General features: G+C 42.1%; 1 protein-coding gene across 1 annotated transcript in view; it reads left to right on the forward strand.

Moving 5' to 3' along the window:
• Positions 1 to 26,287, forward strand: part of ADGRL4 (adhesion G protein-coupled receptor L4) — a 156,428-nt gene that overhangs the window by 52,066 nt on the left and 78,075 nt on the right. The window contains exons 3-4 of the mRNA XM_040407683.1: positions 12,120 to 12,272; positions 22,974 to 23,120. Coding sequence (XP_040263617.1) covers positions 12,120 to 12,272; positions 22,974 to 23,120 — 300 coding nt within the window. The remainder of the gene's footprint in view (positions 1 to 12,119; positions 12,273 to 22,973; positions 23,121 to 26,287) is intronic.

The raw sequence follows: 26,287 nt of genomic DNA on the forward strand, positions 1-26,287 counted from the left end.
TTCTTTCCAAAATGGGGTCACTTGTGGGGTAGTTATACTGCCCTGGCATTCTAGGGGCCCAAATGTGTGGTAAGGAGTTTGAAATCAAATTCTGTAAAAACTGACCAGTGAAATCCGAAAGGTGCTCTTTGGAATGTGGGCCCCTTTGCCCACCTAGGCTGCAAAAAAGTGTCACACATCTGGTATCTCCGTATTCAGTAGAAGTTGGGGAATGTGTTTTGGGGTGTCATTTTACATATACCCATGCTGGGTGAGATAAATATCTTGGTCAAATGCCAACTTTGTATAAAAAAATGGGAAAAATTGTCTTTTGCCAAGATATTTCTCTCACCCAGCATGGGTATATGTAAAAAGACACCCCAAAACACATTCCCCAACTTCTCCTGAATACGGAGATACCAGATGTGTGACACTTTTTTGCAGCCTAGGTGGGCAAAGGGGCCCATATTCCAAAGAGCACCTTTCGGATTTCACTCGTCATTTTTTACAGAATTTGATTTCAAACTCCTTACCACACATTTGGGCCCCTAGAATGCCAGGGCAGTATAACTACCCCACAAGTGACCCCATTTTGGAAAGAAGAGACCCCAAGGTATTCGCTGATGGGCATAGTGAGTTCATGGAAGTTTTTATTTTTTGTCACAAGTTAGTTGAATATGAGACTTTGTATAAAAAAAAAAAAAATTTTAAAAAAAATCATCATTTTCCACTAACTTGTGACAAAAAATAAAAAATTCTAGGAACTCGCCATGCCCCTCACGGAATACCTTGGGGTGTCTTCTTTCCAAAATGGGGTCACTTGTGGGGTAGTTATACTGCCCTGGCATTTTCCAGGGGCCCTAATGTGTGGTAAGTAGGTAAATGACCAGTGAAATCCAAAAGGTGCTCTTTGGAATATGGGCCCCTTTGCCCACCTAGGCTGCAAAAAAGTGCCACACATGTGGTATCTCCGTACTCAGGAGAAGTTGGGGAATGTGTTTTGGGGTGTCTTTTTACATATACCCATGCTGGGTGAGAGAAATATCTTGGCAAAAGACAACTTTTCCAATTTTTTTATACAAAGTTGGCATTTGACCAAGATATTTATCTCACCCAGCATGGGTATATGTAAAATGACACCCCAAAACACATTCCCCACCTTCTCCTGAGTACGGAGATACCAGATGTGTGACACTTTTTTGCAGCCTAGGTGGGCAAAGGGGCCCATATTCCAAAGAGCACCTTTCGGATTTCACTCGTCATTTTTTACAGAATTTGATTTCAAACTCCTTACCACACATTTGGGCCCCTAGAATGCCAGGGCATTATACCTACCCCACAAGTGACCCCATTTTGGAAAGAATAGACCCCAAGGTATTCGCTGATGGGCATAGTGAGTTTATGGAAGTTTTTATTTTTTGTCACAAGTTAGTGGAATATGAGACTTTGTATGAAAAAAAAAAAAAAAAAAAATCATCATTTTCCACTAACTTGTGACAAAAAATAAAAAATTCTAGGAACTCGCCATGCCCCTCACGGAATACCTTGGGGTGTCTTCTTTCCAAAATGGGGTCACTTGTGGGGTAGTTATACTGCCCTGGCATTTTCCAGGGGCCCTAATGTGTGGTAAGTAGGTAAATGACCAGTGAAATCCGAAAGGTGCTCTTTGGAATATGGGCCCCTTTGCCCACCTAGGCTGCAAAAAAGTGTCACACATCTGGTATCTCCGTACTCGGGAGAAGTTGGGGAATGTGTTTTGGGGTGTCTTTTTACATATACCCATGCTGGGTGAGAGAAATATCTTGGCAAAAGACAACTTTTCCCATTTTTTTATACAAAGTTGGCATTTGACCAAGATATTTCTCTCACCCAGCATGGGTATATGTAAAATGACACCCCAAAACACATTCCCCAACTTTTCCTGAGTACGGCGATACCAGATGTGTGACACTTTTTTGCAGCCTAGATGCGCAAAGGGGCCCAAATTCCTTTTAGGAGGGCATTTTTAGACATTTGGATACCAGACTTCTTCTCACGCTTTGGGGCCCCTAGAATGCCAGGGCAGTATAAATACCCCACATGTGACCCCATTTTGGAAAGAAGACACCCCAAGGTATTCAATGAGGGGCATGGCGAGTTCATAGAAATTTTTTTTTTTTGGCACAAGTTAGCGGAAATTGATATTTTTTATTTTTTTCTCACAAAGTCTCCCGTTCCGCTAACTTGGGACAAAAATTTCAATCTTTCATGGACTCAATATGCCCCTCACGGAATACCTGGGGGTGTCTTCTTTCCGAAATGGGGTCACATGTGGGGTATTTATACTGCCCTGGCATTCTAGGGGCCCTAAAGCGTGAGAAGAAGTCTGGAATATAAATGTCTAAAAAATTTTACGCATTTGGATTCCGTGAGGGGTATGGTGACTTCATGTGAGATTTAATTTTTTGTCACAAGTTAGTGGAATATGAGACTTTGTAAGAAAAAAAAATAATAATTCCGCTAACTTGGGCCAAAAAAATGTCTGAATGGAGCCTTACAGGGGGGTGATCAATGACAGGGGGGTGATCAATGACAGGGGGGTGATCAATGACAGGGGGGTGATCAATGACAGGGGGGTGATCAATGACAGGGGGGGTGATCAATGACAGGGGTGGTGATCAATGACAGGGGGGTGATCAGGGAGTCTATATGGGGTGATCACCACAGTCATTGATCATGCCCCTGTAAGGCTTCATTCAGACGTCCGGATGCGTTTTGCGGATCCGATCCATCTATCAGTGGATCCGTAAAAATCATGCGGACGTCTGAATGGAGCTTTACAGGGGGGTAATCAATGACAGGGGGGTGATCAGGGAGTCTATATGGGGTGATCACCACAGTCATTGATCATGCCCCTGTAAGGCTTCATTCAGACGTCCGGATGCGTTTTGCGGATCCGATCCATCTATCAGTGGATCCGTAAAAATCATGCGGACGTCTGAATGGAGCTTTACAGGGGGGTAATCAATGACAGGGGGGTGATCAATGACAGGGGGGTGATCAGGGAGTCTATATGGGGTGATAACCACAGTCATTGATCATGCCCCTGTAAGGCTTCATTCAGACGTCCGGATGCGTTTTGCGGATCCGATCCATCTATCAGTGGATCCGTAAAAATCATGCGGACATCTGAATGGAGCTTTACAGGGGGGTGATCAGGGAGTCTATATGGGGTGATCACCACAGTCATTGATCATGCCCCTGTAAGGCTTCATTCAGACGTCCGGATGCGTTTTGCGGATCCGATCCATCTATCAGTGGATCCGTAAAAATCATGCGGACGTCTGAATGGAGCTTTACAGGGGGGTAATCAATGACAGGGGGGTGATCAATGACAGGGGGGTGATCAGGGAGTCTATATGGGGTGATAACCACAGTCATTGATCATGCCCCTGTAAGGCTTCATTCAGACGTCCGGATGCGTTTTGCGGATCCGATCCATCTATCAGTGGATCCGTAAAAATCATGCGGACATCTGAATGGAGCTTTACAGGGGGTTGATCAATGACAGGGGGGTAATCAATGACAGGGGGGTGATCAGGGAGTCTATATGGGGTGATCAGGGGTGATCAGGGGCTAATAAGGGGTTAATAAGTGACGGGGGGGGTGTAGTGTAGTGTAGTGGTGCTTGGTGGGACTTTACTGAGCTACCTGTGTCCTCTGGTGGTCGATCCAAACAAATGGGACCACCAGAGGACCAGGTAGCAGGTATATTAGACGCTGTTATCAAAACAGCGTCTAATATACCTGTTAGGGGTTAAAAAAAACACATCTCCAGCCTGCCAGCGAACGATCGCCGCTGGCAGGCTGGAGATCAACTCTCTTACCTTCCGTTCCTGTGAGCGCGCGCGCCTGTGTGCGCGCGTTCACAGGAAATCTCGCGTCTCGCGAGAGGACGCGCCGGCGCGTCCAGGAGGAATGAATCAACCACCTCCAGGACGCGTCTGTGCGTACAGCGGTCCGGAGGTGGTTAATAAAAGGACATGTATCCAAGGCCTTATGTGAATCCTGATATGAGCATATCATGTACAGTCAGAATTTTGTACTCACAGATGTTTTTTCTTGGTCTGAGATTTAATATTCCCTTTGAGCATGAAAACTTTTATGTCTGTAATCCTGTGATCTGGGCAGAGAAACTGGTTTGTAACTGGTGTTTCCATTTTGTGGCTTTGTTATGGAGATGACAATTCAGTCTCGGCTTCAGTTTCTGTGCTTTCCCACGGAAAACATACAGTGCAAGCATCTTAGATGTGATATCTGGAGCAAAATTATAGTAATAAAGTATACAGAGGGGGGTTCTGCTTCATGTCATGGCATCACATCTTACTTTAAAATTGATAGTTGTGCAGAGGTTGTGTCAAACTTGACAAATCAGTAATTGATGGTTTGAGGATATCGACAAAGGATAGACCATCAAGAGTTGGGCGCGAATAGCAAATATCGGCACTTTGAGAATTTGCGAATATTTAGAATATACTGATATATATATTCGTATTTTCGAATATTCTAGATTTGATCCCTCCCTGCTTCTTGCTTGTGGGCCAATGAGAAGGCTGCAATGTCTTTGTCTGAGCTTAGCAACATCCCTAGCAACCAATAGGAAAGTTGCCTATCCCTTACTATATAAGAACCTCCCCAGCAGCCATTTTTTAAAGTTTTTTAAAGTTCTGAGAGAGAGAGAGAGAGAGAGAGAGAGCAGTGACATTGCTGTGCTCTGTGCTATCCACTCATTACATTAGATAGTTAGTTAGCTCCTATATATATAATACAGATAGTTAGTGGGAGATAGTCAGTGTAGGTTATATCCTGATATAGTGTAGCTGATAGGTCCCAGTCCAGGGTGTTAGGTAGTGTGATAGGGATTACTGTCCATACATACATGTTACAGACATAGTGCTGTGATGTCACGATAATTCTTAGTGCACCAATCAGTAATATGTAGTCAGACCTGCTAAAATGGGAAGTTTCACGTATGGCGCTAAAATGTGCGCATCATTAATTGCCGATTAGCGGCTTTGCGAATATATCTGCATATAAAGACATTTTAAATGTTCTGCCGTGCCAACCGTTTTCTCCAGTCTCAGGAAACTTCTAGCAACTTGGAAAATAAAGCAAAAGTGACCCACGCCTGTATTGCGCGCACTTTACGCGAATATTACATTGCCGATTTTCGCAATCAAGAAAATAATAGCGAATTCTCGAACTTGCGAATATATGACGAATATTCTACAGAATATTCGCAAAATATTGCGAATTTGAATATTGCCCCTGCCGCTCATCACTAATCAAGAGTTGGTACACCCCTTTAATGTCTGTATATGGAAATCTTAGGGACCCCTGCAACAGACTTACTAAGAAACAAAGAGGGTCTACTATCCAGAAATATGCCTGTATTAGGCGTATTTCTTTCGCAGATTGTGGTGCAAAGATTATTTGCGCCGCAATCTGCAACTTTTGTCCGCTCATGCCAGGTATAAAAAAGTGGGTGTGGCGTGGGTGGAGAAGGGGACGGGACGGCAGGCCCATCTAATTTACTATCTTCTACGCCTGTTTTAGGCATAGAAAATGGTCTAAATGTAAGACAGCAAAGATGCTGGCTTACATTTAGACCAGCACTGGATACGTTGAAGTTATGTAGAGGTCAGTGCTTTTTCATAACTTTGGTGGATCCACCATCAGCTATAGAGGTTATTAAGACCGGTGTCTAAAACGCCAGACTTAATAAATGACCCCCAAAGGTTCTCTGGCTTTATCTTCTGTAATTAGTTAACAGATCTACCCCCCTATTCTATATGTGCAAGATGTTATTGGCTGTTCTTTTAAGCACCACCCCCGAGGATCCTTCAATGTTATCCAGCACCATGAATTCCCAGAGGCCCTAGATTTTCTGCTTAAGCTCATGTTGACATATCCATATGAAGATAATTTTCAGCTGTTTTTCCCCTTTAGGGTCATAGAAAATATATTCTCTTGATGTGAAATGACTTTCAATTACCCAACATCTCATTTTCTCTCAAAGGGAAAAAATGGAAGTCTTTTTTTGTGGTCTAATGACTATTGCGGATGGGTATTATATCCCTTTCATTTACTAGAGTTGATGTCGTCAACCACGTCATTTGCGACTTTTGACAGCACGTTCATAATTAGTGTGATATTCACTCCCATTATACTCTGTTTGTTTGTCTTCCAATTATACTTGATTGTATCTCAAGAAAAGATGTCATTAGAATAACAAATCAACAAGGTTAATTAAGAAGTCCTGGACAGCGTGAACAAATTACAATCCATAGCTATGGCAACCAATAGATATGTATGAGATATGTAAATATATGACAGAGGCTATGTACTGTATGTATGTGGCCTTAATATAATATGAATATATTTATTATATTTACCTTTATGTTGCACAAAATGTATTTGAACTGAACAGGTACCATCTTAGATCTAAAGATGTCCATAAGCATTACACATAAGTAGTTTAATGGCTGAATAACCCTTAAACAAATGATTACCTGGTGAGCAATCATTCTGATGAGACAGCCATACATATATAAGTCCATATAGGGCCTTGAAATCGTTCAAACTGGCCAATATGTCCAATGTCGAAGGATGGACTATCTTTCTAAAAGCATTCTTTCATGTGTCAACAGTTGTCAAAAGGAGTCATTCGCTGTTGAATTTCATCTGATGGACAACATTTTTTGGTTGAAATTTAACAATGTATGGCAGTTTGTGCCAAATATTGACCCGTAAAGGAAAGCTCTCTCTCAAGAATGTTCTGCATGACCAGTTTGAGTGACTGTAATGGCCAATGTGGAATAAAATGTTTATGGTTGGATTGGCAAAATGATTGTTTACCTGGTGATCGATCATCAATATCTGATCAGTGAGGGGGAGCTAACTCCTATAAACCCGGCAATCAGGTGAATGAAAGGGTTTTGGCACTCCAATGGAATGATTGTTGAAATAGCAATCGATCATTGAAATATTGTTCCACCATCAACCTACCTCTATCTAATTTGTATGGCCACCTTAGTGCCAGGAAAACTGGATTCAGAACATGGCATTCATAGAAATCTGTAGGCCCATACTGTATCAAAGTGTGTCTCCAAGTTATGAAGGGGTGAAGGAGTAAGAACTTTATACTATAGCCAGACCAAGTCCTTGGAAAGAGGGAGGAAAGCCTTAATTGGCCTCATTCATGGTGGCAAGAACTTGAGAATAAAAATGGGGGCTTTGGTCCAAGGGTCAAAGAAAAAGTGGGGAGGACGGAAGCATGTCACCCAACCCTTCTGTCCTGGCTTCATAACCACATACCTATTCTCAGATATTTGCTGTGAGGATCCTTCTATTCCATGCAAGTCACTGTTAGGTCTTTATTTCCAAAAACTAGTGCATGCAGAGAAAATTTTGAATTTTTTTTAATCATATTTTAAATTAGTTAAATCATTTCTTTATTTCAACTGTACCATCTACAGACCTTGGGTTGACATATTTCAAGATGGGTGGCATGAGATGACACGCTTTGAAAAAATAAAATAAAATAACAAGATTCCGCAATACTCCATCAGGAGATGTTTATGCAATATGTGTCCATATGTGGCCATCAAGTGGTTGGACTCTGAATTGCAGCCTGTTGAGGGTTTTGCTAGCATGTGGCAATAATATATTAAATTTGAATAGTGAAAAATTGGAGTTTTTAATTAAATTTGCCGAAAGTTAAGGGCGGACACATCTGTAAGTCTAGACGAAATCTGCATTTTTTTTTTTTAGCCACCGGAGCTTTTTTTTCTTTGCTTTAGAATTAATGTGGGATTTTTCTGTTACAGAAACCAGATCTGTTGTCACATTAAGATGTCTGTCTTCCGCGCCCCGGCACAGCACATTTTAATTTATCGTTTCATTGTTTTAATCATTGTTCTGTTTGAATCCACAACATAATATGAATATTATAATTCCGCTATGACTGTAGAGAAATGCATATTACAGTCGCAGAAGTCATAAAATTCGGTTTTATGTCAAGAATTAATTTTCAGATATTCCCCTTCTACGCAGGTTCTGAGAAATTTGTGGGCATATGGTGACAGCACAAGTGACATATGGTCATTGTTATTTAGTTTTATTGCATTAAAATAATATAATTTAAAAGTTATTGGTGCATGTGAGCAAAACATATGTGCCGCAATTAGCGACAGTGCTCATTAAAGTACTTTTTATGTGCTTGTCGTGACTTTTTGTGTCTGCAGAGATCTTCACTTCCCGCTAGCTGAATTTGACACTATTGAAATTGATTGTCGTTTTATACAGAAAAGGAATTATAAAAAGATTACTTTAATATGGAGGAATGGGATGTGCAGTGTTAGCATTATCTTTGCTTGTTTAGCTTGGCAGAAGTCCTTACTGTGACTTGCATTAACGGTTAAGTCGGGGGTTATGGTGGGTGCCTTCGATCTCCGACAAGTCAATATGCCTTGTCCAGAGTACTAAGATACAGCATTAGGGCAGCAAACTGATGGTTGTCAGAGAGCTTAAAACTGGTGACCTATCCTTAGGATAAATGCTCGGTATCTGATTGGTGGGGGACCAACTCCCAGCACCCCTGCCAATCAGCTGTTTCAAGAGGTTGTGGAGCTCTGTTTAGCGCCACGACTTTGTGTCCTAGGTGCAGCTCAGTCCCATTGAATGTGGCTGAGCTGCAATACCAAGCGCAGCCACTACCAAATGTATGACTCTGTGCTTGATAAGCTGCAAGGAGGTCACAGGGCTCACTGGAGTGCTGTGGCCTCTTCAAACAGCTGATCAGCAGGGGTCCCGGGTGTTGGACCCCCTCCAATCAAATTTTGATTGCCTTTACTTAGGATAGGACATCAATTTCAGAATCTTGGACAAACCCTTTAACTGTAGTCTAGGAGTTAAACCTTATTTAGTCATATCTTGCTGTAGGAAAATGGGTGACAACTAGAGATAAACAGATTTCTTAAAATATGATTCTGGTCTGATTTGGCCAAATCGGACAGCCGCTTCGATTTGAGTCCAAATAAATTTGACTGCAATTGAAAGTGCCTCAACTGCCTGGGAAAGTCTTTCTCTCTCTCTCTCTCTCTCTCTCTCACTCCCCCTCATCTCACAACACAACCAGTTTTTTTAGAACCAGAACTTTTTGGAAAATTTGAGTTACATTTCTGAATTATAGAATTGATGTACCCATTTTTAGTAACAACCAGAAATTAGTGGGCCCCATATACTTTTTAGGTAAATTTTAACAACCACGATTATCTAAAGTTTAGGGGTAAATGGTATCTAGTAGTCTAGGTGGTATTAGAGGATGAGGAGAGTACTGTTTTCTTTGTCAGCCACCTGGTTTGTTGCCCTTCCAATATCATATATTTGATGTATTCCTAATGCCCCTCCCAAGAGGAACAGAAAATGTACTGTGCTCGAAAAATTGGGGGTACGTCCTTATGAGCCATCTATTTGGTGGACAACTGCAGCTTGTGCTTTTCTATGGTTGATATTGGCTTCCCTTTTTTAAAAGATTAGTCCTGAGCCCCTGACAGAAGTAGCAGATGTTTTGCTCTGATGGCACCCTTTAAACCCAAGATGGCATCCATTATATCTCCAGTACAAGTTATCCGATTTGCTTTTCAGAAATCATGGAAAACTTGGTTCCAATTATGAATGACGAGCCATAATGGCAGATAAATTGGCTGTCATCTAGATATCCCAGATACAAATGTAACAAAGAGGAGTCCTACTGCCATATAACCAGACACTAGTACTATAAATTACACATAGTGGGTCAGAGGACCTGTAAAAGACTTTACATTGGACCCAGGAGCTTCAAGTTATACCTCTGCATAGAAATACATAGGGGTCAGGCTCACAAGATATTATGGCTCTGTACAAGAGTAGAACCGAACTGTAATATAATGCCTGTATGGAACCATACTGTACAAAAGCAGATGCCTGAGGCATACTCTGGTCAAAAATGTGTGGCATGCTCCACCCAGTGTCATGTTATAGGAGTATTGACTGTAACATGATGCCATATAGAGCTACTATATGGCAGAAAATGGAGCCCTAGGAACTCTATACAGCATCAAAAGGCATATACCATAGTAGATATAGCATAAACAAGTCCTGACAGAGTATTGGCAAGTTCGTTTTTTTAAGTGTTGAGACAAGAAGAAAGGTACTTAATGGGGCTGGGCCATCTCAGACATTGACAGCATATCGCTTGGATATGCCATCAATGTCAGCTAAGCATGGGTCCCACCTTTGGGACCCACTGGTATCTCCAGAACGAGGTTCTTCGAGTGAAGGTGAGCATGCCTCACAATTCATCACTTTAGGAGTTCCGAAAATAACTTAGCGAGCATGCTTGGCTGTTTTTGGAAGTTCCAAAGTGGTGAATGGAGACCATACTGCTCAAGCGCTGCCACCTCTCTTTTCACTGCTATGGGACTCCTGGAAATAGCCAAGTCAATGCTTGGTTATTTTTCGTCACTCTCATAGCAGTGAATAGAGAACATGCTGGACATGTGCGGCTGATCTCTATTCACTTTGGGGGTTCCATTCTGGAGATAGGAGAAGATCCCAGAGGTGGCACCCACACTTATCTGACATTAGCGGCATAGCCTAGCAATATGGCTATCATTGTCTAAAATTGGCCAACTCCTTTAAAGTGGTTGCATCACCTCAGACAATGGGGGCATATTGCTAGGATATGCCTCCATTGACTGATAGCTGCGGGTCCTACCGCTGGGACCTGCACCTACAGTACAGACCAAAAGTTTGGACACACCAAGTGCTAAGCATCATATTCTAGGTTCTTCAAAGTAGCCACCTTTTGCTTTGATTACTGCTTTGCACACTCTTGGCATTCTCTTGATGAGCTTCAAGAGATAGTCCCCTGAAATGGTCTTCCAACAGTCTTGAAGGAGTTCCCAGAGATGCTTAGCACTTGTTGGCCGTTTTGCCTTCACTCTGCGGTCCAGCTCACCCCAAACCATCTCGATTGGGTTCAGGTCCGGTGACTGTGGAGGCCAGGTCATCTGGCGCAGCACCCCATCACTCTCCTTCGTGGTCAAATAACCCTTACTTTCAAAGTTTTCCCAATTTTTCGGCTGACTGACTGACCTTCATTTCTTAAAGTAATGATGGCCACTCGTTTTTCTTTACTTAGCTGCTTTTTTCTTGCCATAATACAAATTCTAACAGTCTATTCAGTAGGACTATCAGCTGTGTATCCACCTGACTTCTCCTCAATGCAACTGATGGTCCCAACCCCATTTATAAGGCAAGAAATCCCACTTATTAAACCTGACAGGGCACACCTATGAAGTGAAAACCATTTCAGGGGACTACCTGATGAAGCTCATCAAGAGAATGCCAAGAGTGTGCAAAGCAGTAATCAAAGCAAAAGGTGGCTACTTAGAAGAACCTAGAATATGACATATTTTCAGTTGTTTCACACTTGTTTGTTATGTATATAATTCCACATGTGTTAATTCATAGTTTTGATGCCTTCATAGTCATGAAAATAAAGAAAACTCTTTGAATGAGAAGGTGTGTCCAAACTTTTAGTCTGTACTGTATATCGAGAATGGAGCCCCGAAAGTGGTGGAGGGCGCACTGCACATGCGCAGCCTTCCTCCTTCCATTTTCTATGGGGCCACTAAAAATAGCTTAACGCTGTCTTGGTTATTTCTGTCGGGCCCATAGAAGTGAATGGGAACGGTGGCCACTCATGCACTTTGTGCTACCATTCACTTCTATGGAGAGAGCGATTGGTGGTGGCCAGACTGGAGTCCTCAAGCCACCATTTTGCTGGACTCCGTTCCCGCTATAGGTACGAGTCCCAGTGGTGGGACCTGCACCTATAAGACAATGGGGGCATATCCTAGCAATATGTCCCCATTGTCTGAGATGAGACAACCCCTTTAAGGACACATTTGTAATATGACTGTACAATTGAACTCCGTGTCCAATCTTGATCCAGTCCTAATTGGACACATTTAAAAAAAAAACTAGCTTAAAATGTATGTAAAAATAAGTTACGGTCAGAATATTTTAAAAAAATGTATCGTTTTATATTTTAGATGACAACGAATGTCAAAATGCCACCTACATCTGCGGAGATCATGCAAATTGCACCAACACGGTGGGCAGCTACTACTGCATGTGTCTACCAGGCTTCACTTCCAGCAGCGGTGCGGAGAGTTTTATGACCAATGATGGAACGTTCTGCCGAGGTAAGCGGCTATGTATTTTTCATAAGTCTCCTACACATTTGTCCTTCGTAATCCATATTCCACCTGATCAATTATTAATCTTAATTAATACTATTATTAATATTATCCAATCCAATTTTATGGTCCAACCCGGGGAACAAACGAGCATAAAGGGAGCAATACATCAGACCGTACAACACTTTTGTTGTGCCAGCCTAGAGACATTGATATTCCGAGCAGCGTCTTTCCGGGTCTTTCATAAATTCAATGCTTTTTTTTGCATCAGTGTTGCGGCAAGTTTACACATGAAATGCGTTAGCAAGTGACACCATTGTATATTGCTAGGGGTTTTAATATTTTACAATTGAAGACTTTGAAGTGAGAACTTCCAGCACATCTGGAGGACAGATGGTATTCTTATTACATGATATGTTATATTTTGCTAATGCATTAAGATCTGCTCCTCTGAGTGTTGGCACGTCAATTCAATATTAACAGTTTTCACATCAAGAGGAAAAGACCAACCTTCATATTTTATAAAACCAAGAACTTTCTAAATAACACCGCGCAACAATGATTTTGCTACTGAGAGAAAAAAATGTGATTTATACTAAAATGAGCACGCTGATTCACAATATGAACTCGGAATTTGCCTGAGACGTCTAGATTTTAAGTTATACATGCAAAGCCTGTTCAGTTATAATATTAATACATTATATTGGAGATATTCCAATGGACATGTCCAGACCTGTCCGGACGCACTTAGTCTGATGTCAGCAGTAAGTATATAAGGCAAGCTGGACAGATTTTGATAAAGTGATCTGTTATAGTGCTATCAGTTTTGAAACTTAAGATGGATAAACGCAAATGTGTTAACGATCCAGTACATACAGTATGTGGCAAATACACTACTTATGATCAGCGCAAGAATCTGACGAAGCGAGTGCGTCTTGCAGCTTGGGATGCATTTGTGCTAGTAGTGCAGAACTTCCTTGGGAACAGACGAGCTGCAAACTATGCTGAATTAGTAGGCAACATGCTTACAGCACATGAACAACTTGGCTGCCGAATGTCATTGAAAGTGCATTTCTTACATTCCCATCTTGACTTTTCCCCACCCAATTTGGGACACGTAAGTGACGAACATGGAGAGTGGTTCCATAAAGACATTTCTACAATGGAGAACAGGTATCAAGGCCACTGGAATCCCAACATGATGGGGGACTACTGCTGGTTTTTGCAATGGGAAAATATGACTATTTACAAACGCAAAAGCAGATTCCTGAAGCACTTTTACCAGTACTGGGCCTCGCTCAAGTAAGACTTTTAAACTGAAAAACGAGACTTTTTGAAATTTTGTTATTCCATTCCATTACATTTTCTCTTTTCAATCATTTTTATTGGGTTTTACAAATATACAATTCGTGAAATAGCAAAGTGCGGGATTCCAAACAATAGATATGATACACAATATCCTTGCCAGCGATTAGCATATGGAGACCCTATATAAGAAGTGGAACATCTCTACGCAAACTTTGATGTAGATCAGGTAATTGTTGGATAAAACTCGTTCTGTTCAAAATTATCCAATGCTTTCCAAGTGCTGAATTCATTTAGGCATACTTATGCATAGCAAAAGTGTTACAACAATTCTGACTTCGGATTTGTAATCCGCACACTCGATTGAGTATAGGACAAATGGTTTTTGCCCAGTAGCAGACGAAAAGTATTTTTTTTGTACTGGAAAAATTCTGCATCCCAAATACCCCAGCAGTGAGATTATTGTTACTGGTATTTTTTTTTTTTTTGTTATGAAAGGAATTTTGAACCGGGGGCTACAGATGTAGCAGAGCTGAACTTTCACAAATAATTATGCACGTGTATCTTTCTATAGCACTGCATAGTGCAAGACACGACCAGCGAAACACACAACTACAAACACATCTAGATCTGCAAAGCAAGTAAACTATCACATTATATAATTATGATGTAAATCTGTCCATGGAAACATTACATTGACAGGATTAGGGGAGGGAACAGGGGGTGTAGAACATGAGGGGTGAATGCAAAAGAAAAGTCGAGCAAGTAGGTAATTAACAGATAAACGCAGGAGATAGACAGACTGATAGGACTGTATTAGACTAGCAGGTGAGCAGCGTTCCTTCCCGACAATCGACTGCTTGTCAGTGAAGGAGACCATTGCTATTACATGCAGAGATCTCCTCCACAGTATGGGGAGGAGTGATTGCTAATACATCGCTTGTTTCCATACTGAATCATTGTTTGCCAGCAGCAGAGCGTGATTAGACGGCACAATATGTCGCTGACAAACAATGATTTTTTAGTCTGCATAAAAGATGCAATTCCCTAATGAATGAGCCTTAGATAGATAGATATGAGATAGATAGAGAGATAGATAGATAGATAGATAGATAGATAGATAGATAGATAAATACATACAGGGTGGGCCATTTATATGGATACACCTTAATACAATGGGAATGGTTGGTCATGTTAACTTCCTGTCTGTGGCACATTAGTATATGTGAGGGGGGAAACTTTTCAAGATGGGTGGTGACCATGGCGGCCATTTTGAAGTCGGCCATTTTGAATCCAACTTTTGTTTTTTCAATAGGAAGAGGGTCATGTGACACATCAAACTTATTGAGAATTTCACAAGAAAAACAATGGTGTGCTTGGTTTTAACGTAACTTTATTCTTTCATGAGTTATTTACAAGTTTCTGACCACTTATAAAATGTGTTCAATGTGCTGCCCATTGTGTTGGATTGTCAATGCAACCCTCTTCTCCCACTCTTCACACACTGATAGCAACACCGCAGGAGAAATGCTAGCACAGGCTTCCAGTATCCGTAGTTTCAGGTGCTGCACATCTCGTATCATCTGAAGGCAATCGTCTATGCTGTGAAGATACGAGATGTGCAGCACCTGAAACTACGGATACTGGAAGCCTGTGCTAGCATTTCTCCTGCAGTGTTGCTATCAGTGTGTGAAGAGTGGGAGAAGAGGGTTGCATTGACAATCCAACACAATGGGCAGCACATTGAACACATTTTATAAGTGGTCAGAAACTTGTAAATAACTCATGAAAGAATAAAGTTACCAGTTACAATACCATTCCCATTTTATTAAGGTGTATCCATATAAATGGCCCACCCTGTAGATAGATAAATAGAAGATAGATGATAGATAGATATTAGATAGATAGATAGATAGATAGATAATAGATAGATATAAGATAGATAGATAGATAGATAGATAATAGATATAGATAGATAGATAGATAGATAGATAGATAGATAGATAGATAGATAGATAGATAGATATGAGATAGATAATAGATGATAGATAGTTAGATATAAGAAAGATGATAGAACATGTTAGTCCATCTGTGACATCTCTTTCAGCAGCCTTGTCCTGGCCTTACATTTATGATAGCTGTCAGAACGGTGCTTCCCAACCTCTCCGATACACATGCATACTCGGTCAACCGAGCAAGTGTTCAGAATTCGGAGAATCACTGCCACCTGTGCCAAGGCGTATCTCTCCAAGAGCAAAAGGATCAGTCATGTTAAAATTGTACATGCTCAATCCTTCTCTTCCCCAAAGTCTGTCATTGGGAGAGTTTGGAGGGCCCCACAGACATCAGATGGTCAGCAGGTCCTACCAAAATTGATGAGTTCACCCTAACATTATTCTGATGTGTACTGTATATATCAGCTTCATGGGCATACCTGATGTTGTACCCCTAAGTCCCATCCTGCATAGACGTCTCCCTTTTGCTCTCAGGTGACTCTAAATCCCCAGAATAAAAAAGCAACAAAGTTCTGAAAATGCCTCTTCTGCAGACGGTGAAGGAGGTTAATACCACACAGAACTTTAGAACTTCTAGATGGTGGCAGAAAAATCGATAACAATACTTTGCAAATCATTTTATTGTTTCTCAATGGAGAAAACTGTTTAGATCCAATTCGGTGGCTGCACAATAGTTCACGCTCCTCAGGACAGGCCAGAAATGAGTTGGCCGAGAAAGCGGACGTGTCCAGGGATAAAGTATAATACTGACACATTAAAAAAATGAAATGGGAAATGAGGGAGCCCATTACTAGAGGAGAGAACTCAACACGAGGGAACTGATTGCTGGAGAACTCTACAAAGCTGATCCCCACGTTGACACGCCGTAGATCCCATTACATCTCCCCAAGGCTGGTATTACCAGGACTATTCTTCATCCCTCCACCCATAAATATCTTCATTAACTTCTCGGGCCGTCTGCTTTCTTATGAGCTCAGAGTGACTTCAATATCTGATTGCAGAGTGCACTTCATCCTCACAAGGCGAAATCAATACTTCATCGACGAGGGGAATGCACAGCACGTTTCGCTCTCTTTGCCGTCATGCAATTTTCCTCAGCTAAGACCAATGCTATAAGAGTGGAATGACAACATATTGCGGCAGTCGGTCTTCTGAAGATTGTTCCAGTACAGCTGTGCTGAGTATGTCGCTTGGCGCAGTGAACATTAATTTTAATGTTATCACTAGAGAAGAGAAAATCGCTCAACATTTGATTTGGGTTCGACTAGGATGAATCGGTTGTTCACAAATTTTAAAGTGGTTTTCACATCTCAGACAATGGGGGCATATCTCTAGGATATGCCCCCGTTGTCTGATAGGTACGGGTCCCACCTACACACCACACCTACGCTGAGAACGGAGCCCAGAAAGTTATGGAGGGCGCACTGCGCATGCGCAGCCGGCCTCCATTCATTTGTATGGGGCTGACGAAAATAGCAGAGCGCTACTCGGCTATTTCCGTCGGCCCCATAGAAATAAATGGGAGCGGTTGGCCACGCAAGCCCATTCACTTGTTTGGGGAGAGCGCTTGGCAGTGGCCGGACCCCGGAAAACAAGGGGTCCTCCGGCCACCACCTTCCCCGATCAGTTCTCGGTTTAGGTGCAGGTCCCAGAGGTGGGTGGAGGACTCCGGTCCGGCCACCACCAAGCGCTCTCCCTATAGAAGTGAATAGGAGCGCACTGCGAATGACCGGCCACCGATCCCATTCACTTCTATGGGCCTGACGAAAATAGCTGAGTGGTCCGCTATTTCCAGCGGCCCCATAGAAAATGAATGTAGGGCGGCTGCGCTTGCGTAGTGCACCCTCCACCACTTTCAGAGCTCCGCTGGGACCTATCAGGCAATGGGGGCATATACCCAAAATTTGCCCAAATCAAATGACCTAAAAATTTGGATTCAGTTGCAACTCAAATTTTTACAAAATTTCTATTTTAAAATTCGCTCATCTCTATAACAAAGAAAACGTCACTTGGTCATTTCTTATATATTAAAAAATCTGTACTGAAGCACATTCTTTTATGCTAATCTACCATCATGTTCTCTTTATGTATATTTTTTATTCTCTTTTCTATACATCATCATGGTATGATCTTGTGATTTTTGTCTCCATGTGACTTTCTTTGTAATCCTACCCTTGTAGGATAAGGAGCTGACCACTGACCTTGCCCACAACAAAGGCTGAAAAGTGACAGAAAGTGTTATCCTATTGTGGGTACAATGCAAAAACTTTGATATTTTGGAGTTTTTAAAAAAACATGGAGATATGGGCAATAAAAAAGTACACAAGTGTCTGTCCCTGCTCATCTACTTATATTAGGGACATTATTCATTGAACTACTACTACCATTTTTGTCATCACCATCAGTGTTGAGCGAATTAATCCGGACGAAGTGGAATTCGATTCGAAATTCATGAATACTTGGATTTGCCGCGAAGCCGAATTTTCTCTGGTTGCGAATAGATTTTCCCTGAATGGTGGTAAAAAATATAAGAAAATCATACTTACCTCATGCGTTTGAGCGCTAAGAGCTGCCATCTTGATTGAAGATCTCACACAAAATCCCGTGCGCAGTGACGTATGACGTCACCATGCCGGCCGATGTGATGACATCCTGAGGGGCTGCTCAAGATTTCGCACTAGATCTTTAATCAAGATGGCAGCTTTTCGTCATCAAATGGATGAGGTGAGTATGATTTTACACATTTTTTTATGTTATACTGTAATATCAATGTCAGATCAGCTATGAACGAGGCATCTGAGGTGTACAACGATGGGGGGTAGCACAATCTCCGTTCCCTGTCATTGCACCCACTACTTACAAAGAAATGCACTTTGTGACAAAGTAATTTGTCACAAAGCAAATTTTTTTGTAAAATTCGGCTAAGCAGCCAAATCGAATTGTTTATTACTTCACTAATCACCACCTCTCCCCCCTGATCCTTGCTCTGCGTGCAGCTGCATGGCTGCTTCTTATTTGTTTATCAGCTTCTGCTATAGATGCTGCACTGCCCTCTCACTCTTTGACTGAGCTTAGGTTCCTAGCTTACTAGTTTAACCAATAAAGGTGTGCTCTTCTGATTCTCTGCCCATGTACCGAGCTTTTGTTGGTTAACTGACTCTGATAATCCTCTGCCTGCCCTGACCTTGGCCTGTCTACTGTACTCATCCTTTTTCACCTGCCTCTGCCTTTTTGCCTTTTTGCCAACTACGTGTATTGTCTGACCCCTTGGTGCTTTGCACCGGTTTCTCTGACCCACATGGTTCAGCTGCCAACTACACCAGGACTATTCCAAGAGGTAATGGCCTGGTGTGTCCCCGCAGCGAAGGCCAGATCCCGTTATAGGGTTTCAACGGTGAAAATGGGAAAACGCCCTTAAGACTAACCCAATGTCAAACTGATTAGTTGCTGCAAGTTTTATATAAAATCTATTTGATGTAGAAATGTTAGCAATTCCATGACCAATTCAGCTCTGCTATGTTAGAATGTGAATATTTTACCATTTCTACTATAGGATTGGAACATAAAAAGTACAGAGAGCACGCTGCAGTCCATCAAAAATCTGAAATGATCCAGATTGTTATTTTTGCTACTCGGGCGTTTTAACGGAGCAGAGCTGGAAAATATGAATAAACAGTCAGTGTTAATGGGGGTTTGACTGCGTGGCTCGATTCATTGTAATTCCCTATGACACATTGTATAGAGAACTTCCTGTTAAAGGAAGCCCCCAAATTATTGACATTCCTTTAGAGAAATCTAAAAATATTCCTTGTTTAATTTTACACCGTGTATTTCTAGTAAATATAAGAAAAGAATCGCATTGTACCTGGAATATTGTGAGAATACTTTCTGTCAGACCACTTTCAGACCCCTTTTTTTTCCGAAAGTTTTTGGATTATTTTTTTTTTCTAAAAGCATAAAGTACATTGTGATAATACAACATGTTCTCGAATAGCACGGTAATAGTACGTCACAAGCCTAAGGCTCTGTTCACACTAATGTCTAATTTCAGTTTTTCATGAAATGGATGGTAATAGCTTTGTACTCTTTGGCTCCATTTCTCTATTGACTTCAGTGGCAAAAATTATGAAATGTTAGGTTTCCTATTTTTTAATGGGTAGAACAGTGAAGACGGTTACTCTAGTCTGCCCCTCCCACTCTAGTAATGAAACGGAGGCTTTTTTTCGTTCAAGCAGCCATATGCGGGCTTGTGTTTTGCAGGACAAGTTGCACTTTCTAAAGGCATCATTTAATATTACATACAATGTAGTGGGAACCTGTAAAAAATTCCAAATGCGGTAGAATTTGAAAAAAAACGCAATTCTGCCACAGTTTTATAGTCTTTGTTTTTACCGTTTTTCTATATGATAAAATTGATGTTACCTTTATTCCCTGGGTCAGTACATTCACAGTGATATAACATTTTTATAGTTTTTTAACTTTAGTTTTAATACTAAATAAAAATTTCTTTGCATCACCATATTCTAACCCCCATAACTTTTCATATTTACGTCTACGGAGTACTGTAAGGGCTCATTTCTTGCAGGCAATCTGTAGTTTTTATTTATACCGTCTTGATCACTTTCTATTACATTTTTGGGGGGAGGGGGAGTGATGAAAAAATGGTGATTTGACAACTTTGATTTTTTTATTTTGTTACAGGGTTCACCATATGCTATTAATACTTATAAGAGGTTGGGCATTTTAGGATGTGGCAATTCCAATTATCTTTTTTTTTATTATTATTATTTTGACTTTAAATATGGGTAAAGAGAGATTTGGATTTTTATATGTTTTTTTTTATATTTTTCAAAAATGTTTTTAAACTTTTTTCTTCACTTTTAAAAAGTCCCCCTAGAGGACTTTAACATACAGTTATCTGATCACCTCTCCTAAAGACTGCAATAAATTACCATTGTAGCCTATGGGAGATTCACTAGGTCCCTTTGAGGCCCTGCCTGTGTGCCATAGGAACATAGCTGTGGCAGGCCTTGGATACTTCAGAAGGCCCAAGGCTGCCATTGCAGCTGAACTGCTCCTTCAATCTCACAACTTTCTGGGGAAAAGACCCCTCAGATGATGTGGTCACAATTAATCTCAGCATTTAAAGGGTTAAATGTCTGTGATCGGCGTTATCTCCAGTCACAGACTTTGTTGTGTAAAAAAGCAGAAACTTGGGGGCCATGTTGCATGATCAGCTTCTGAGTGGGAGCTATCTTTAAAGCCTGACATCCACCGTACATATATGGTGGATGTTGGGAAAGGGTTAACGGGGCTTTCCAGGAGTAAAATAATAATGACTTATTCATAGGATATCTGATCGGTGGGGTTCTGACCCAGAGCACTTTCGCCGGTTGGCTGTTTGAAGAGACCTCAGTGCTCTAGTGCACAGCATACCAAGAACAGCACTATTCATTGGATAGTGGTTGTGCTCGGTACTGCAGCCCAGGCAGAACTTCCTAGAGCTAGGGGTAGAGCCAGTCCACACCTAACATCCTAGAAGGGCTGAGCCAGGATTGTTAACCCTGGCTGTACCATCCATGCACAGCTATGCTGGATGCACATTACATGACAATACAATATATTAAATAAAAAAACATTTGCACATACCTGAGGTATTGCAACAGCAGCTATCTCCCCATTTAGAAAACTTGCACACTCAGTCAAGCATGCATGTGTATGGTTTGGGATCAGAAGTAAAAAGCTGTCGGCCAAAGCTATGTAAAGTGCATGGAGAGCCTTAGGCCCCTTTCACACGGGCGAGAATTCTGCGCGGGTGCAATGCGTGAGGTGAGCGCATTGCACCCGCACTGAATCCGGACCCATTCACTTTAATGGGGCTGTGCACATGAGCGGTGATTTTCACTCATCACTTGTGCGTTGCGTGAAATTCGCAGCATGCTCTATATTGTGTGTTTTTCACGTAATGCAGGCCCCATAGAAGTGAATGGGGCTGCGTGAAAATCACAAGCATCCGCAAGCAAGTGCGGATGCGGTGCGATTTTCACGCATGGTTGCTAGGTGACGATCGGGATGGGGACCCGATCTTTATTATTTTCCCTTATAACATGGTTATAAGGGAAAATAATAGCATTCTTAATACAGAATGCTAAGTAAAATAGGGATAAAGGGGTTAAAAAAAAAAATAATAATAATTAAACTCACCTCATCCACTTGTTCGCGCAGCCCGGCTTGTCTTCTTTCTTCTTCTTGGAGGACCTGGGAGAAAAGGACCTTTGGTGACGTCACTGCGCTCCATCACATGGTCCATCACCATGGTGATGGACCATGTGATCGACCATGTGATGGGCACAGTGATGTCACTAAAGGTCCTCAAAGAAGAAGAAAGAAGACGAGCTGGTGGATGAGGTGAGTTTAATTTTTATTTTTTAACCCCTCCATCCCTAATTTACTTAGCATTTTGTATTAGGAATGCTATTATTTTCACTTACAACCATGTTATAAGGGAAAATAATAAAATCTACACAACACCGATCCCAAACCCGAACTTCTGTGAAGAAGTCCGGGTTCGGGTCTGGGTACCAAACATGCCGATTTTTCTCACGCGCGTGCAAAATGTATTAAAACGCTTTGCACTCGTGCGGAAAAATCGCGCATTTTCCCGCAATGCACCCGCAAGACACCCAAGGCCCGTGTGAAAGAGGCCTTAGTAATTAACATAATGAAAGAAATGCGAGTGGAGTACTTAGAACATTTCCTACCTTCCAGCCCTTTACTGTATATCGCTCCAGATCCACTTCTCCTCCAGACGTATTGTCATGATGTATCCTGGCAGCTCCAATAAACCTCAGCCATTTTTCCTCTCATTATTAAACCCATCCATCTCCATATTTTACGTGAGCGTCTATTTGTTTGCGATTTATCACCCAGCTCGGTCTACAATTATGCACCAATAACCCGATGTGACAACTCGCAAGAAAAACTTCCTACTTAGCCTAAGTTATGGATTTTCCTATTTTAATTACAAACATGAGTAAGTAGAGACATCTTTTCAGGTAATTTATGAAGGAAGTATATAGGTGTCAGCAGCTGAATTCAGAGATATCTAAAAAATGTTTCATTCTCCTCCTTATCCTCTTGAAACAGAATATTGTGATGCGGGAAACGTTTAATTGTTTTCGTATTTTTTTTATTTCTAATCTATGCCTCATTGACTGAGAGGGAGAAAGGCGAAATTACCTTGTGGACGATGCTTTTTTTTAAAATATATGGTAATTTAATAAAATTGCAATTCTGGGTCTTTACTGCATGGACTTACACGGGGAGTTTGTGGGGCGTATAGTCTGTAAATATGTCATTAAACTCCGATTTGACATGGTATTTGCAGATATAGATGAATGCCGCGGTAACAAGTGTGGCGACCACGCTCGGTGCGAAAATACCGCTGGAGGGTACAATTGCACATGTCTGAAAGGTTATCACTCGTCCTCAGGAAGCATGTACTTTAAAGCAAATGATGGGACTTACTGTCAAGGTAAGTGCTGGAAATACGAATCTATCTTTTTGTGTCCTTTAATTACTACATCAGCTTTACAAAGGGAAGTATTTTCCTGCAGGTTGTATTCAAGATAATTACATTTAGAAAGTATAATAGGTAACAAAGAGGTATTATTGCACTTCTCGAAATAGTTTTAATTGTGTCCATAGTAGGGAGAAAAAATTATATCAAAAAGTAAAAGAAGCTGACATGGACTGAATTAAAATATTTTTTTAATTTTTTTTTGTAGGAAAGTTGTGTTACAGGCCAAGTTGAGCTAGAAGTTCTACTTTTCTTTTAGCCTAATATTGATTGTAGATGCTACATTTTAGTTGTCTTATCTTGCAGATTGCTGTGAGATTGGTTGATGCTGGAGAGTCATATGCATGAAGCATGTGGAGAGGCACACGGGAGTTTCTGTAGCTCCACGTACCACTTTATGGGGCTTCCGTATAGCATTGAATTACAAAAAATAGTCTCCACTTCAAGTAATGTATTTAGGGGAGAATACCACTAGCTTTAGGTCAAGCATGCAAAATGCTTTGGGGAACTTGACAGAGGCGCTTTTATATCTTAAAGGGGTTGTCCAATATGGGAAATTTGCCATAGGTTATTCCATAAGTGTCAGATAGGTGTGGATCACATCTCTGCGACCAACTCCTATCTCCGGAATGGGGCCACCCTTATTCCACCACAATGGGACTTCCAAAAATAGTGAAGATCTGCTGCAGTGGCTGAAGGGCTGCACCCTTTCTTCCACCATGGGGCTCTCCCTAGGCTTTGGGAGCTCCTGCCTGCTGGTGGCTGGGGTACCCTTGATGCTGGGTGGATAGGTAGCAGGGGTGCAAGGCAGGAGGACAGTGCAAGGGCTGGAGAATGGTGGAGTGGCAATGTCCAGGCAAACAACTGTCTATTTACTTGTTGATGGTGGGTGGAACAGTACAAATATAAATAGTAGGAACAGTTTTCAAGCATATCACACAACAGATGTTACGGGGGTAGGCAGCACGATAATCCCCTCCAAGTCTTAATACATAATGCAATATTCCCAGTTGGACAAAAGCATGCAAGTCCTTCCACTATATTTCTGCAGCACCCAATGGCAGGGTGCAGTCCTAGATCAGTTGGCCAGTCCGTCTCAGTAGTGTTGCGAGCACCAGAAGCTTTATAACCCAAACCCCATGCAGTAAAGTCCAAAGCCATAAACTGTAAAGTCCAAAGCCTTTATTGACTTTCTTATCCAGGCACTGTAGAAAATCCAGTACTTCTCTCATTTAGAGGTTATTCCTTAGCACAGTTGCATTTCTGGCAGCTTTTAATTACAAGGGGATGGTGTTTCCCTGGAAAAGAATTCTTAATTTAGCTTCATCTTGACTGGATTACACAGCAGCAACTATATGAATGTCTTTTCTTTTGGCTTACTTGCCAACAAGTCCTTAGCCAGGGCAAAGTGAGACCAGTCCACCATCTGGAAACTTAAGAGACTCTGTCAGCATGATCATTCCTATTAAACCAGGCATATTGCCGGGTAGGGCTCATCATGCTGATTAAAACAATACCTTTCTTTCGTCTGTATCCTAAATAGCTGCAGAGATTTCTGTGTTTTATTCATATGCAAATGAGAAAGTTCAAGCACCAAGTGGCGGGGCTGAATCATTTGAGCACTGCTTTGTAACACCCCCTGTGCTCTGCACACTCACCCCTCCCAGGGCCGGTGCAAGGATTTTTGCCGCCCTAGGCAAAGATTCATTTTGCCGCCCCCTCATGTCACTCACTCACTGACAGACACACACACACACACTGAAAGACAGACAGACACGCACTCAGACACTCACTGAATGATGTACACAGAAACTCACTGACAGACACACATACACTCACTGACAGACAGACACACACTCACTCACTGACAGACACTCACTGACAGACATACACCTACCCACTGAAACACACACACATACACAGACACTCACTCACTGGCAGACAAACACACACATATACTCACTGACAAACACACAGACACTTACTGACCGACAGACATCCACACTCACTGACATACACTCACTCACTGACATACACACACAGACACTCAATGACAGACACACATACATTTACTGACAAAAAGACAGACATACATACACTCACTCACTGACATAAATACACAGGCAGACACTCACGCAGTCAAACACTTACCTCCCTGGGGTCCAGTAGTGTGGTGCAGCTCCTCAGTCCTCCAGTGCGCCGTTTAGTATGCCGGGGCCGGAATGACGTCATATTTCAGCATCACAGAGGGCATGCGAGGGAGGAACAGCCTCCCTTGCCTCCCACCTCCTCTCCTCCGGTAATTTACTGGCAGAGCAGGCACCTGCCATCAGGGTAAGCAGATGCCTGCTCTGCCATATTTAAGAAGGACCTCCACCTCCTGGCCCCCCTGTAACGGCGCTGGTGGCGGCTCAAGAGCCACTCGCCCAGAGCTGCAGCCCCAGTCAGGGGGTGCCCACCAGGGCGCCCCCATCAGGCCGGGGCCCTAGGCGAACGCCTAGTTCGCCTATATGGTTGCACCGGCCCTGACCCCTCCCCTTTATTGACGGGGCTAGACATCAGCATACTGAGGACAGAGCTGTGTCCTAGCATCTACTTATATACAGACATACACTATGTACTATAGCTTAAAACAGAGGCATCGCTAGGCCCCTAGATTCAGGGCCTAGGCCCCGGATTACAAGCATTTGGCCCCCAACCTCTGGCCAGCATGTTCTCCATTGCTCTGCAGTGAGACACCAGTGTAGGCAGCCCCCTATGAGTTTAGAATGAGGCACAATAAACATATAACTAGCAGCTCCAGTCTAAAGTGTAGGGAAAGGAGCCAGCAGCCCCGTACTGGTGGCTCAGTATGAGTCTATGAAGAATATCCTGTAGTTATCCTGGACCCTTAAGCAGGCCTAGCATCTGAGCACTGCATGCCAGACAGGACAAGCAGATTAGAGAGCTGCTGTGTCCTGTCCTCACCAGTGCTGGTACCAGTAAAAGGAATGTGTGAATTGCCTCTTCCAGCCCAGAAGCAACCAGTGCCAGTGTGAAGCAGCACAGAGAAGTGCAAGCAATGCAGGGAAGCTACATTTAGGTCCACTTTCATCCATGTCTGCTGGGCCCATCAGTGTATT

The sequence above is a fragment of the Bufo bufo genome, chromosome 9 (genome assembly GCF_905171765.1).
Source record: "Bufo bufo chromosome 9, aBufBuf1.1, whole genome shotgun sequence".
NCBI classification, from domain to species: Eukaryota; Metazoa; Chordata; class Amphibia; order Anura; family Bufonidae; genus Bufo; species Bufo bufo.